This window comes from Erythrolamprus reginae, chromosome 10 (genome assembly GCF_031021105.1).
Source record: "Erythrolamprus reginae isolate rEryReg1 chromosome 10, rEryReg1.hap1, whole genome shotgun sequence".
Classification (NCBI taxonomy): domain Eukaryota; kingdom Metazoa; phylum Chordata; class Lepidosauria; order Squamata; family Dipsadidae; genus Erythrolamprus; species Erythrolamprus reginae.
In genome coordinates, this window is record NC_091959.1 from 22,866,901 (window position 1) to 22,881,639 (window position 14,739).

General features: G+C 43.2%; 1 protein-coding gene across 2 annotated transcripts in view; it reads left to right on the plus strand.

The window, feature by feature from the left end:
- The window catches only part of ACAN (aggrecan), a 92,307-nt gene that overhangs the window by 23,254 nt on the left and 54,314 nt on the right, over positions 1 to 14,739 (plus strand). For both annotated transcript variants that reach the window (XM_070762966.1, XM_070762968.1), the window contains exons 2-5: positions 4,605 to 4,682; positions 7,461 to 7,844; positions 9,710 to 9,884; positions 12,418 to 12,545. In XM_070762966.1, the coding sequence (XP_070619067.1) occupies positions 4,613 to 4,682; positions 7,461 to 7,844; positions 9,710 to 9,884; positions 12,418 to 12,545 (757 nt within the window). In that variant the 5' untranslated portion in view covers positions 4,605 to 4,612. The remainder of the gene's footprint in view (positions 1 to 4,604; positions 4,683 to 7,460; positions 7,845 to 9,709; positions 9,885 to 12,417; positions 12,546 to 14,739) is intronic.

The window sequence follows — 14,739 nt, forward strand, 5'->3', positions numbered from 1 at the left end:
AACCTTAAAATGTTCCTGTGCTCCTCAACAAATAATGCTGTCTATCATTTGTCCTATTGAAATAATGTGACTTAATAAACTGAAAAAGAATCCAAGCACCTATTTGAAAACTTATCTTGGTCGGTAAGCCATTCCCACCCAGTCACATAACCTTTAAGCCACCCCCTGTCACATGATTTTCAAGCCACTCCCACCTGGTCACATGGCTGGCAAGCCACTCCTACACAGTGACATGACCATCAAGCCACACCCACACAATAAAGATTAGATTAGATTTATTGGATTTATATGCCGCCCCTCTCCGCAAACTCGGGGCGGCTCACAACAACAATAAAACAGTACATAATAACAAATAACAAATCCAATGCCCACCAATCTAATTACAGTTTAAAATTAATAAATTTATAACAATCCCAATGTATATAAAAACAGACACACAGTCAATCAATCAATGGCAAAACAACATGGGCAAGGGGGAGATGTTTAGTTCCCCCATGCCTGACGGCAGAGGTGGGCCTTAAGGAGTTTACGAAAGGCAGGGAGGGTGGGGGCAATCCTAATCTCAGGGGGGAGCTGGTTCCAGAGGGTCGAGGCCCCCACAGAGAAGGCTCTTCCCCTGGGTCCCGCCAGACGGCATTGTTTGGTCGACGGGACCCAGAGAAGGCCGACTCTGTGGGACCTAACCGGTCGCTGGGATTCGTGCGGCAGGAGGCGGTCCCGAAGATATTCTGGTCCGGTGCCATGAAGGGCTTTATAGGTCATAACCAACACTTTGAATTGTGACCGGAAACTGATCGGCAACCAATGCAGACTGCGGAGTGTTGGAGTGATATGGGCATACTTAGAGACGCCCATAATTGCTCTCGCAGCTGCATTCTGCACGATCTGAAGTTTCCGAACACTTTTCAAAGGTAGCCCCATGTAGAGAGCGTTACAGTAGTCGAGCCTCGAGGTGATGAGGGCATGAGTGACTGTGAGCAATGACTCCTGGTCCAAATAGGGCCGCAACTGTCGCACCAGGCGAACCTGGGCAAACGCCCCCCTCGCCATAGCTGAAAGATGTTTCTCTAATGAGAACTGTGGATCGAGGAGGACGCCCAAGTTGCGGACCCTCTCTGAGGGGGTCAATAATTCCCCCCCAGGGTAATGGACGGACAGATAGAATTGTCCTTGGGAGGCAAAACCCACAGCCACTCCGTCTTGTCTGGGTTGAGTTTGAGTTTGTTGACACCCATCCAGGCCCCAACAGCCTCCAGGCACCGGCACATCACTTCCACTGCTTCGTTGACTGGACATGGGGTGGAGATGTACAACTGGGTATCATCAGCGTATTGATGATACCTCACCCCATGCCCTTGGATGATCTCACCCAGCGGTTTCATGTAGATATTAAATAGCAGGGGGGAGAGGATCGACCCCTGAGGCACCCCACAAGGGAGAAACCTAGAGGTCGACCTCTGACCCCCCACTAACACCGACTGCGACCGACCAGAGAGGTAGGAGGAGAACCACTGAAGGACAGTGCCTCCCACTCCCAACCCCTCCAGCCGGCGCAGAAGGATACCATGGTCGATGGTATCGAAAGCCGCTGAGAGGTCAAGGAGCACCAGGACAGAGGACAAGCCCCTGTCCCGGGCCCGCCAGAGATCATCCATCAATGCGACCAAAGCAGTTTCCGTGCTGTAGCCGGGCCTGAATCCAGACTGCTGGGGACCTAGATAATCGGCTTCTTCCAAGGACCGCTGGAGTTGGAGTGCCACCACCTTCTCAACAACCTTCCCCATGAAGGGAAGGTTGGAGACTGGACGGTAGTTATTAAGCACGGCTGGGTCCAGGGAGGGCTTCTTGAGGAGGGGGCGCACAAGCGCTTCTTTATAGAGTGATGGAAAAACTCCCCTCCCCAAGGAAGCGTTGGTAATCTCCTGGGCCCAGCTCCGTGTCACCTCCCTGCTGGCCGAAACCAACCAGGAGGGATACGGATCCAGTAAACAGGTGGCGGAACTCACAGCTCCAATGGCCTTGTCCACTTCATCAGGTGTCACCAAGTCAAACTCCTCCCAGACAGATGGACAAAGACGTTTAGCCCCAGTCACCTCGACTGACTCGTTGTCAGTCGACTCTGTTTTACAATTGGAGTCGAGGTCCGCTCAGATCCGAGCGATTTTATCAGCGAAAAACGTGTTAAAATCCTCGGCACTACTCTGCAAGGGCTCCCCAACCCCCCTCTGATTAAGAAGGGAGCGGGTCACCCTAAACAGAGCGGCCGGGCGGGATTCCGCTGACGCAATCAAGGCGGAATGATACGCGCATCTTGCCGCCTTGAGCGCCACTTTGTAAGTCTTAATATGAGCTCTTACAAGTGTTCGGTCGGATTCGGACTTACTCTTCCTCCATCGCTTCTCTAGACGTCTCTTCTGGCGTTTCAACACCCGGAGCTCCTCGTTGAACCATGGAGCTCTACGGGGTCTAGTGCCACGGAGAGGTCGCAACGGCGCAATCCGGTCAAGAGCCTCCACTGCAGCCTTGTTCCAGGCCTCAGCAAGAGACTCTGCCGAACTGTGGACGAGTGTATCTGGAATAACCCCAAGCGCCGTCTGGAAACCTTCTGGATCCATCAGGCGTCTGGGGCGGAACCTCCTAATTGGTTCCGCCTCCCTGCGGGGAAGGATTGGAGCCAGGAAGTTAAGCCGCAGTAGGAAATGATCTGACCACGACACAGGCAACATTTCTAAGCCCCTTAATCTCAGATCATTACTCAGTTGCTCAGAGAGGAATATCATATCGGGTGCGTGTCCACCCTCGTGAGTCGGACCCTGAACTACTTGAGTCAGGTCCATGGCTGTCATGGTGGCCATGAACTCCTGTGCCAGTCCAGAGGAACCGCCGAGTGACGGTAGATTGAAGTCCCCCAGGACGATAAGTCCGGGGAACTCCACCGCCAACCCGGCCACCTCCTCGAGCAGCACAGGCAGGGCTGTTGACACGCAGCTGGGAGGCAGGTACGTGAGTAACAAGCCCACCTGAACCCCTAAGTCCAACTTCACCAGGAGGGACTCGCAACCCGCAACCTCTGGAGCAATGAGCCTACGCAGGCCAAGACTCTCCCTGGCTATAATAGCCACTCCTCCCCCACAGCATAGCACTAAACATTTTGGCAGCCCATCATTGGTCTGCTAAGATTCAATATCTAACTGATGGCACACAATCAATCACTAATCAACATAGACATATAGCTGGAATGTCAAACAGAACGTACTGCTCTCCTGCTATATGTGGGTCTAGGACAGGGGTCAGCAACTCATGGCTTGTCTAAGTACTATTGCTATTGCTATCAAGAAATCAGTTGTGGTGGATACAACAGGCTAGGGGGGGGGACTTTAGTGGTAAATTGTTTGGAGAATTTATTTTGTCTTTGGAAAGATTCCATGAAATTGCTTTTACCTTCTCCCTCCTTCGTTCCCCATCTGACCAGAACTAAATTGCAGAACTTTGAAAGACAATTTCTGCATTTCAGCTCTTCCTATAAATCAAATAATGTAGGACTTGGTATATTAAGTACACTTTATTGCCTGGCTCAGCTTGACCCAAATTTTATTCTCCACTTAGGCTCTTAGGCCAATTCTACTTTAATATCAACTTATGTCTCATTAGATATCTGGATACCAGGCCAGCTGAGCACCTGTATTTCAGTGTATTTAGTTTTTAGAGTGAAATTTCAATTCACTGAAGAATTGCTGTAAGTATAGTTTGTGCCCTGCCTAAATCAATTTTCCTGTTCATATGCATCAAAAAACTGTCATTTAATAAATGTTAACAGCAACAGGCAGCTGCTAATTAGGAGGTGGCAATGTCCAGTTTCCAGCTGAGACGAAACACCAATTTTGAGCAACTCCAGCTGGTCGGAACAATGGTAAGGGATGTGGAAATTCTAGCTCATCAACATCTGGACATTGTCACCTTTTCATGTCAAGACCATATTGACTGTAATAGGCAGCACATCCAAAATATTGAAATGCAGAGTATATTTCTTCCTTGCCAAGTAGAGAAGGTGAAATCCCATTGTATAAACCAGTGATGGTGGACCTATGGCACGGGTGCCACAGGTGGCACGCGGAGCCATCTCTTTTGGCATGCGAGCCTTTGACCTACGCCAGCTGCAACATGTATGTGTGTGCAGCCCACCTGATTTTTGGCTCACACAGAGGCTCTGGGAGGTTGTTTTTGGCTTCCAGAAAGTCCCCTGGGGGGGGAGGAGGGTGCTTTCACCCTCCCCTGGCTCCAGGGAAGCGTTTGGAGCCTGGGGTGAAACATGAGCCTACTGGGTCCACCAGAAATTAGGCAACAGGCCATTTACGGCCTCCAGAGGGCTTCTGGGGGTTGGGGGAAGCTGTTTTCACCCTCCCCAGCCATTGAATTATAGGTGTGGGCTCTTGCGCCTGTGCGATAATGCGCATGCAGGCTCATTCGGCACCCAAGGGAAAAAAGGTTCACCATCACTGGTATAAACTATTGCTGTCTGTCTACGTGCTTGATATGGATCTTGGTTATTGTTTTGTTCATCCTACCAAAAACACTAATTCACTGTCCTCTTGTTTGTATTTCAGGAAAAAGCATGACCACTTTACTATTAGCATTTGTGTGTTGGCATGTCATCGCTGCAGCCACCTCTGCGGAAGTGTTAGGTATGTTACACTTGGTTTACTATGAATTGTAAACAAAACAGAAGCAATTCAGGGGTCTTTTCTGGGAAGGAAGGGACTATGCCCTTGCAGTTTGTAAAAAATACTATCATGCTGCTGCTGCTTCTACATCAGGGGTGTCAAACTCGATTTCATTGAGTACCGCATCGGGGTGGTGAGTAATGGTGAACCTACTGTATGTCATAGGTGCCACAAGATAGAATCAGTGGAATTCAAGAGAGGTTGGTGAAGTATTCCTTGTGTAGGTCAAAGGTCATATGGCTGGGCAAGCCCAGATATGACAAAAAGCCACATATGGATGCTCAGTTCACATAATCGGTTAGCATAGGTTCAAGCCACCTGGAGCAAATATTCCATTCCAAAATGTGTTGGTACCACCAAAACACATTTTTTTTGCCTGCTGCCAAGACTTCCTAAAGTTACGCCCTAAAGTTCTGTCCTTGCACCTGCAACATTATCAATGATATACATGTTCCCACATCAGGTAAAACTGCGCATGTGCACAGCCAAAGTAGCATAGAGATAACATTCATTATAAGAGAGCTGGCTGGAAAATAAAGATTGATTCATTTGCTCCTACATGGTCCTTGTCCATCTTTGAACACTCTTTGACTCTTCAGGTTGGATTTAGACCATTTGTGAATCCTCCTCCTGGTTCTTCCAACTCATCTCCTATACCAGTGATGGCAAACCTATGGCATGGGTGCCACAGGTGGCAAACAGAGCCATATCTGCTGGCACGTGAGCTGTTGCCCTAGCTCAGCTCCAACCTGCATGTATGTGTCAGCCAGCTGATTTTTGGCCCACGCAGAGGCTCTGGGAAGGCGTCTTTGGCTTCCAGAGAGCCTCAGGGGAGGGAGATATTGAATTATGGGTGTGGGCACTGGCGCATGTGCGGTAGCACACACCCATGCTGTTTCAGCACCCAAGAAAAAAAGGTTCACCATCACTGTCCTATACTATTGAGTATATTGGTTCAGTTTATGGAAGTTGTGGTTTAGCTCCATTTCCTCTGCCCTTATCTCTTAAGATCTCTCAGCATTTTACAGAAGTAGACACTTACAGTAGAAACAGAAGAAGAAGAATAAAATATAGCAGAGAAACAACAAGCCAAATAACAATAAGTGGGCTCAGCCACCAAACGCTCTACAAAAGAGCTCTGTTTTAAGTTTTTTGCAGAAGGCCGTTAGAGGGAGAGAGAGCCAAACTAATGTCATCCAGGAGCCCGATCCAAAGGGGCAGCACTGCCACAAGGAAGCGACTTCCCAGAATTGAGGAACCACAATACCTCTCACCCCATGGAAGTGAGGAACCACAAGCTGCTTCTTCTGCAAGAGTTGTGCGGCTCCAGCTGATTCTAACTGGAGGGAGGGCAGTCTTGGAAGCCACCAAGTGCCAAGCCATTGAGGGTTCCGTTGATTGAAACCAGTCCTTGGAGTTGGACTTGGAAGCTTGTTGGCAACTCGTGTAGGGGTTGCAGCACAATGACACAAATTAGTGAATACACAGGCTGCTGCAATCTGGACCCTCCACAGCTTCCAAGTAGGTTTTTAAACAGTCCCAAGTTACAGTATTCAAGGGAAGGCTAGTCGGCTAATGAAAAAGGCATGAGCCCCTTTAGTGGATTTCTTTCACCCCACGAACGGCCATTGCTAGTGTACCAACTAAAGCCAAGCCAAGCCTCCATGGCAACGGTGGGTTGCTACCAGTTCAGACCGGTGACGGAAATTAATTAGTCAATTAATTATTTTTTTTATTTCTATGCTGCCCCTCTCTGAAGACTCGGGGTGGTTTACAACCTATAATAAAATACAATGACAATCCAATGAATTAATCTAAAATCCCTAATACAGTATTTTAAAAATCAATCATACACGTTCAGACCTCAGCCACACATAACATTAATTGGCCAGGGGACCTAAGATCTAATAGCCTCAAGCCTGGTGACATAAATGAGTCTTGAGACTCTTGCAGAAGGCGAGGAGGGTGGGGGCAATGCATATTTATTTATTTATTTATTTATTCATTCATTCATTCATTCATTCATTCATTCATTCATTTAATTTTTATGCCGTCCTTCTCCTTTGACTCCAGGCGGCTTACAACATGTTAGCAATAGCACTTTTTAACATAGCCATCATATTGCCCCTACAATCCGGGTCCTCATTTTACCCACCTTGAAAGGATGGAAGGCTGAGTCAACCTTGAGCCGGTGGTGAGATTTGAACCGCTGACCTACAGATCTACAGTCAGCTTCAGTGGTCTGCAGTACAGCACTGTACCTGCTGCGCCACCCCGGCTCAAATCTCCAGGGGGAGCTGATTCCAGAGGATCGGAGCCCCCACAGAGAAGGCTCTTCCACTCAGCCCCGCCAAGAGACATTGTCTGGTTGAAGGGACCTGGAGAAGGTTGACTCTGTGGGACCTAACTGGTCACTTAGATTCATATGGCAGAAGGCGCTCCTGCAAATAATCCGGCCCGATGTCACGTAGGGCTTTATAGATCATTACCAACACTTTGAATTATGTCCGGAAGCCAATCGGCAACCAATGCAAACTTTGACTGCTGTACTTGGGACTTTTTACAAACCTACTTGCAATTTTGGACTAACTGCATCTCCGAGCGTTCTTTAAAGGTAGCCCCATGTAGAGAGCATTGTATTAATCGAGCCGTGAGGTGATGAGGGTGTGAATGACTGGGATGATTCTGTGGTACTGATATTTCGCTCTTTTTTCCTCCTTTTCTTTTGGGGATCCGTAGATCACAGCGGCACACTCAGCGTGAGCATACCTTTACGTGCGCCTCTGCGGGTCTCCCTGGGAAGAACGTTGACCATCCCCTGCTACTTTATTGACACTTTGGGGCCAGTCACCACCGCTCCAAACACCCCACCAGTGTCCCCAAGAATCAAATGGAGCAAACTGTCCGAAGGCAAAGAAGTTGTCCTTCTCGTGGCTATGGATGGGGAGGTACGGATCCACTCCGCCTATAAGGAGTCTATCTCTCTCCCCTATTATCCTACCATACCAACGGATGCTACTCTGGAAATCAAGACACTCAGGTCCAATGACACTGGGATCTACCGCTGTGAAGTCATCCATGGTATTGAGGATAGCCACGACATGGTGGAGGTGACAGTTAAAGGTGAGAGAGAAAATCTTTGCTGCTTTGGAGCCAAGTTTTAATTGTGTGTGGGGGTGTTACAATTTATATTTATATTTATATTTATATTTATATTTATATTTATATTTATATTTATATTTATATTTATATTTATATTTATATTTATATTTATATTTATATTTATATTTATATTTATATTTATATTTATATTTATATTTATATTTATATTTATATTTATATTTATATTTATATTTATATTTATATTTATATTTATATTTATATTTATATTTATATTTATATTTATATTTATATTTATATTTATATTTATATTTTTTAATGTATTTATTCATTCATTCATTCATTTATTGGATTTATATGCAGCCCCTCTAAAAATGCCCCCTCTCTTTTTAAAAAAAAAATCACCTTTTTTTTTCAATTTTTTTTTAAAAAATTCTGAGGATGTGCAGGAGCCAAGTTCCAGGCATTGTCACCATCTTGTTTTAGGGTTTAAAAAAATATTTTTAAAAAAATGATTTATTTATCTATCTATTTATCTATTTATCTATTTATCTATTTATCTATTTATCTATTTATCTAGTTATCTAGTTATCTAGTTATCTAGTTATCTATTTATCTATTTATCTGTCTAGCTGTCTAGCTGTCTAGCTATCTAGCTATCTATCTTATCTAGCTATCTAGCTATCTAGCTATCTAGCTATCTAGCTATCTAGCTATCTAGCTACCTATCTAGCTATCTATTATACTTTTAGTATAAATGACACTAAATGGTACATTCAATGAGTTTCACTTCTTTTGGCTTCTGAGGTCTTTTAGGTGAGATGCTTTCATTGAGCAAAGCCAGAAATATTCATCCTCTCTTTTTTTTGGTGGAATATTAAATGTCAAACCTGATGTGAGAAATGAAGATCACTTTTTTTTTTTACTCATAGGAAGATGGCAGTGCTAAGAAGTCAACCATTTGACCATTTTGACCTGAAAATGGTTTTATGGATATTAATGGTTTGAACTACAAGCACACTTGGTACAAAGTTTGGCTGCTTTTTGGGGGAACTAGCATCTTGTAGGTAGTCAAAACCCACCTCTGCAGTCAGGCATGGGGAAATTGATTCCCCTGGGCTGTTTCCGCTTTATGTATGGTTTGTCTGGGATGTATGACTGTTTTTATATTAAGGGTTTTAAATGGTTTTTTAATCATTGGATTTGTACTGTGTTTTGTTGTTGTGAGCCGCTCCGAGTCTTCGGAGAGGGGCGGCATACAAATCTAAATTATTATTATTATTATTATTATTATTATTATTATTATTATTATTATTATTGTTGTTGTTGTTATTGTTATTGTTATTAATAATAATAAATAAAATAATAATAATAATAATAATAATAATAATAATAATAATAATAATAATAATAGAGAAATTAGTGAAATACGAAGATCTAAAAATCGAGCTGCAACGACTCTGGCATAAGCCAATGAATGTGGTCCCAGTGGTACTTGGCATACTGGGCGCAGTGCCAAAGGATCTCAGCGGACATTTGAAAACCATCGGAATTGACAAAATCTCCATATGTCAATTGCAAAAGGCCGCTTTACTGGGATCGGCAAACATAATTCGCCACTACATCACACAGTCCTAGGTGCTTGGGAAGCGCCCGACTGGTGATGAAATACGAAATCCAGCATAGTGATCTCGTTTGCTGAGTTGTATTGACATAATAATAATAATAATAATAATAATAATAATAATAATAATAATAATAATAATAATATTAAGCTAGGCATCAAAATATTGCACCAATCCAGAAGGTGGGTTAGTTTGGTAGCCAAGTGAAGCCTGTTGTGTGAATTGAACCAATTTGTTTTCCAGGGATCGTGTTCCATTACAGAGCCATTTCTACCCGCTACACTTTAAACTTCGAGAAGGCAAAGCAGGCATGCATCCAGAACAGTGCAGTCATCGCAACACCTGAGCAGCTCCAGGCTGCCTATGATGATGGCTTTGACCAATGTGATGCTGGTTGGTTGTCGGATCAAACAGTCAGGTAAGCAATTGCCAAGTGGGGGGCAGGAGGTATACCATTTTCTCCAGCACATCTGTCAGGCATGAAGAATTGGGATCACATATTAAGTTCCAGATAAGATTATGTATTGCTCATGTCTATACACAAGAATCTAGTCAACAAACAGTCATCGCTAAATTGGCACAAGATAGAATCAGTGGAATTCAAGAGAGGTTGGTGAAGTATTCCTTGTGTAGGTCAAAGGTCATATGGTTGGGCAAGCCCAGATATGACAAAAAACCATGTATGGATGCTCAGTTCACATCATCGTTTAGCATAGTTTTTTTGCTCAGGCTTTGCAATCACAGAGTTTTTCTGGGTAGGCCTGGAAAGTTCAAGACGCCTGGAGCAAATATTCCATTCCAAAATGTGTTGGTACCATCAACACACCAAGAAAATAAAGCTGGAAAATAAAGATTGATTCATTTGCTCCTACATGGTCCTTGTCCATCTTTGAACCCTCTTCGACTCTTCAGGTTGGATTTAGACCGCTCCGAGTCTACAGAGAAGGGCAGCATACAAATCTAATAAATAAATAAATTTGTGAATCCTCCACCTGGCTCTTCCAACTCATCTCCTATACCAGTGATGGCAAACCTATGACATGGATGACACAGGTGGCAAATGGAGCCATATCTGCTGGCACGTGAACCGTTGCCCTAGCTCAGCTCCAACGTGCATGTGTGTGCCAGCCAACTGGTTTTTGGCTCACAGAGGGTCTGGGAGGGTGTTTTTGTCTTCCAGAGAGCCTCCAGGGGGATGTGGGAAGGCGCTCCTCCCAGGGAAATGTTTGTAGCCTGGGGAGGGTGAAAAACGAGCCTACTGCGCCCACCAGAAGTTGGGAAGCAGTCCTTTTCCAACCTCCAGAGAGCTTCTGGGTAATGGGGGAAGCTGTTTTCACCCTCCACAGGCATTGAATTATGGATGTGGGCACTCGTGCACGCGCGATGTATTGCACACATGGTCTTTCGGTACCCAAGGAAAAAAATGTTCGCCATCACTGACCTATACCATCTGGGTTAACTAAAATACATTTCCATGTTCCTCAGCCAGGGTGGTTAGCATGGAGAAGCCTGGCTATATGCAAACACAGGGTAAAGAATAATCATGGTGAAATATTAAATGGTGCTGTGCATCAGCAATTAGAGAATTTACGCTGCTTGGCTATCCCCCTCCTCTTCATTTGATGAGAACTGAAGATTTTATAGCAGATGAGAAATCGTGTTCTTCTCTCCATACAATTCTGCTGGCCTGAATAATATTACCTGTTTCCCCCCCAATTAGACATCCCCTGATAATAAGCCCAATCAGGCTTTTGAATGCAGGGCAATAAGGCCAAGTGCTTATTTCAGCCTTCAAAAAAATATAAGACAGGGTCTTATTTTTAGGAGAAACACAGGTAGTGGAAATTTAGGAAAGAAAAATATTTTTGGTAAAAGCATGGGTGCACTGCCTATACATCTGCAGGTATGTTAAGGAGTGTGCAGAATGACCCTTTAGCACAGAGGAAACATGGGATTCCAGCAGATATCCAGGAGATATGAGTAATTACTCAGTCATACAAAAAACAGATACATTAAAGTCCAATTAGTGTTTACTTTTAGAAATAGCACAGTCAAGTTAAACAGTCCAGTCATACACATCCAAATCAGTCAATATCTCTCAATACAATAATAGTATTACAAGTCTGTTTTTGTCTTACATATCAGACATACATTACAGCTTACAAATATATCAAACTATCAGAGCTTACTACATCAACTGTCTGTGTATCTATCTCCCTGTCTGTCTCTGTCTTTCTCGTTCTCTCTGTGTGTCTCTCTCTGTCTCTCTGTGTGTCATTCTGTGTCTCTCTGTCTGTCTCTCTGACTCTCTGTCTGTCTCTCTGACTCTCTCTCTGTCTCTCTGTCTCTCTCTGTGTTTCTCTCTCTGTCTCTCTCTGTCTCCCTCTCTCTTTCTCTCATTAAAAATCTACCCTACCGACACAATTCAATTATTGTGGCCCCAGGCAACTTGCCATACTACATATAGTACCTGGCAGTCCAAATGTCTCCCATTCGTAAACCTGTCCTTCTGAGTAGTAATCCCAACTCTTTCTTTTCACTGTAGAGGCAGAGAAAACAATCACAGCTTGCAATTCCAAGAGTTTTTGTTTTTTGTAAAGAGAGAAACATTACTATCAGAGCTTGGAACAAGAGCTTCCCCGAGGGAGAAATTTCTTACTTTTATGAGCAAAAAAATATGGATTGGACATTTTAGAGAAAGAAAATGAAGCTTGAAAACAGTGCAAAGAAGCCAGAACCCTGACTGGTTGAACTCATTTGTCCATAAAGTGGAGTGTCTCCATATTAGTTTTCCAATAAACACCAAAGCTATCATTCCAAATGTACCTTCAGTCTCAATCATTTATTTTTTTTCCTGGAAATTATTTATATCCCAGAATATACTATTTCCTTTCTCTGTCCTCTCTCCGTGAAAATAATTTTTCCTCTCTCTAACTCTTTTATTAAACTAGGTACCCAATGCACCATCCTCGAGAAGGTTGTTATGGTGACAAGGATGAATTTCCTGGAGTGAGAACATATGGTGTTCGAGATACAGATGAGACATATGATGTCTATTGTTACGCACAGGAAATGGAAGGTAACGGTTTCTTTTTATGCTCAACACACTTATACCCTACTCTTCAGCTGGAAGGCCTTAATGATACCTTGTGCAGGGTTTAAAACATGGCTCTATGATTTCAGCATCAAATTAAACACATTGATTTGATGTGCATTTTTAGGGTTGTGTTGTGAGCCTCTCAACGCAACTTTTACAAAGATTAATAAATGGGAGTTCTTGCCCTCTAAAATATTGGGAATATCCACAATACTCAGGAAGGGCACTGTGGAAATTTTAATCAGCACAATTAAAGACAACATCAAAAAGAAAATATTCATGGTTGATCGATGTTAGGACCACTCTGAAGCCATTGCAGAGCAGCTGTTAAGATCAACCAGTTTGATCCACCAACAAGCAAACGATTTGTCTTGTTCTTCTTTGTCCATTCCCCTTATCCATCACCAGATACCTTTTCAAACATTCAAAAGAATCAAGCTTCTACGGAATTTCTTGAATTTGAAACTATAGTCACATCTTATCTAGATAATAATTATATCAAAAACTAATTTCTAGATGACTTCTCCAAAGAATGATATGGTTTTTTGCCTCCAGATGTTGTGAGTGCTCCAACACTGGAGATTTTCAAGAAGAGGTTGGATAACCATTTGTCCAAAATGGTAGAGGGTTTTCTGTCTGAGAAGGGGGTTGCTTTAGAAGACCTCCAAGTTACCTTTCGTTATTTCTGTTATTCTGTTCTGTCTGTAGAGGGGAGAGGACAGGGAGTTTTTTGAAGGAACTGACTTCACTTTTCTGAATTCCAAAATTATTTTGGAAGATGAGCTACCTCTAACAATTAAAGGAAATGCTCTTTAATAAGACTTAACTATAGCACATAAAATCATATACCAAAATGTTCTACCTGTTAATGACTACTTCACCTTCAACCGCAACAACACACGAGCATGAAATCAATTTAAACTAAATGTCAACCGCTCCAAACTAGACTGCAAAAAATACAACTTCAGCAACAGAGTAATCAGTGCCTGGAATGCACTACCTGACTCTGTGGTTTCTACTCCTAACCTCAAAACCTTTAACCTTAGACTATCTACAGTAGATCTCTCCCCCTTTTTAAGAGGTCTGTAAGGGGTGTGCATAAGCGCACCATTGTGTCTACCGTCCCTGTCCTATTGTCTTCTTTGTTACTTTTTATCATTAATTATCTAATGTTTTATTTGTACAAATTACTACCCTATAATTGTTTGACCAGATAGATAGATAGATAGATAGATAGATAGATAGATAGATAGATAGATAGATAGATAGATTGAACGATTAAAGATAAATAAGGCAATAGGTCCAGATGGCATCCACCCCAGAGTTCTTAAAGAACTCAGATCTGTCATTGCTACCCCCCTGACTGATTTGTTTAACCAATCCCTGTTAACAGGAGATGTTCCTGAGGATTGGAGAATGGCCAGTGTTGTGCCTATCCACAAGAAGGGCAGTAGAGAAGAAGCTGGTAACTACAGGCCAGTTAGCTTGACATCAGTTGTAGTTAAAATGATGGAGACTCTACTCAAAAAGAGGATAAATCAGCACCTAAAAAACAATAACTTATTGGACCCAAATCAGCATGGCTTTACTGAAGGCAAATCATGTCAGACTAATCTCATTGATTTCTTTGACTATGTCACAAAGGTGTTGGATCAAGGTGGTGCCGTGGATATTGCCTATCTGGACTTCAGCAAAGCCTTTGATACGGTTCCACATAAAGAGCTGATAGATAAATTAGTGAAGATTGGACTTAATCCCTGGATAGTTCAGTGGATTTCAAGCTGGCTGAAGCATAGACATCAGAGAGTTATTGTTAATGGCGAGTATTCTGGGCAGAGACAGGTTACAAGCAGTGTGCCACAAGGGTCTTTTCTGGGTCCTATTCTTTTTTATATGTTTGTGAGTGACATAGGGGAAGGTCTGGTAGGGAAGGTTTGCCTATTTACCGATGACTCTAAAGTGTGCAATAGGGTTGATATTCCTGGAGGGGTCTGTAATATGGTAAATGATTTAGCTTTACTAGATAAATGGTCAAAGCAATGGAAACTGCAGTTTAATGTTTCCAAATGTAAAATAATGCACTTGGGGAAAAGGAATCCTCAATCTGAGTATTGCATTGGCAGTTCTGTGTTAGCAAAAACTTCAGAAGAGAAGGATTTATGGGTAGTGATTTCTG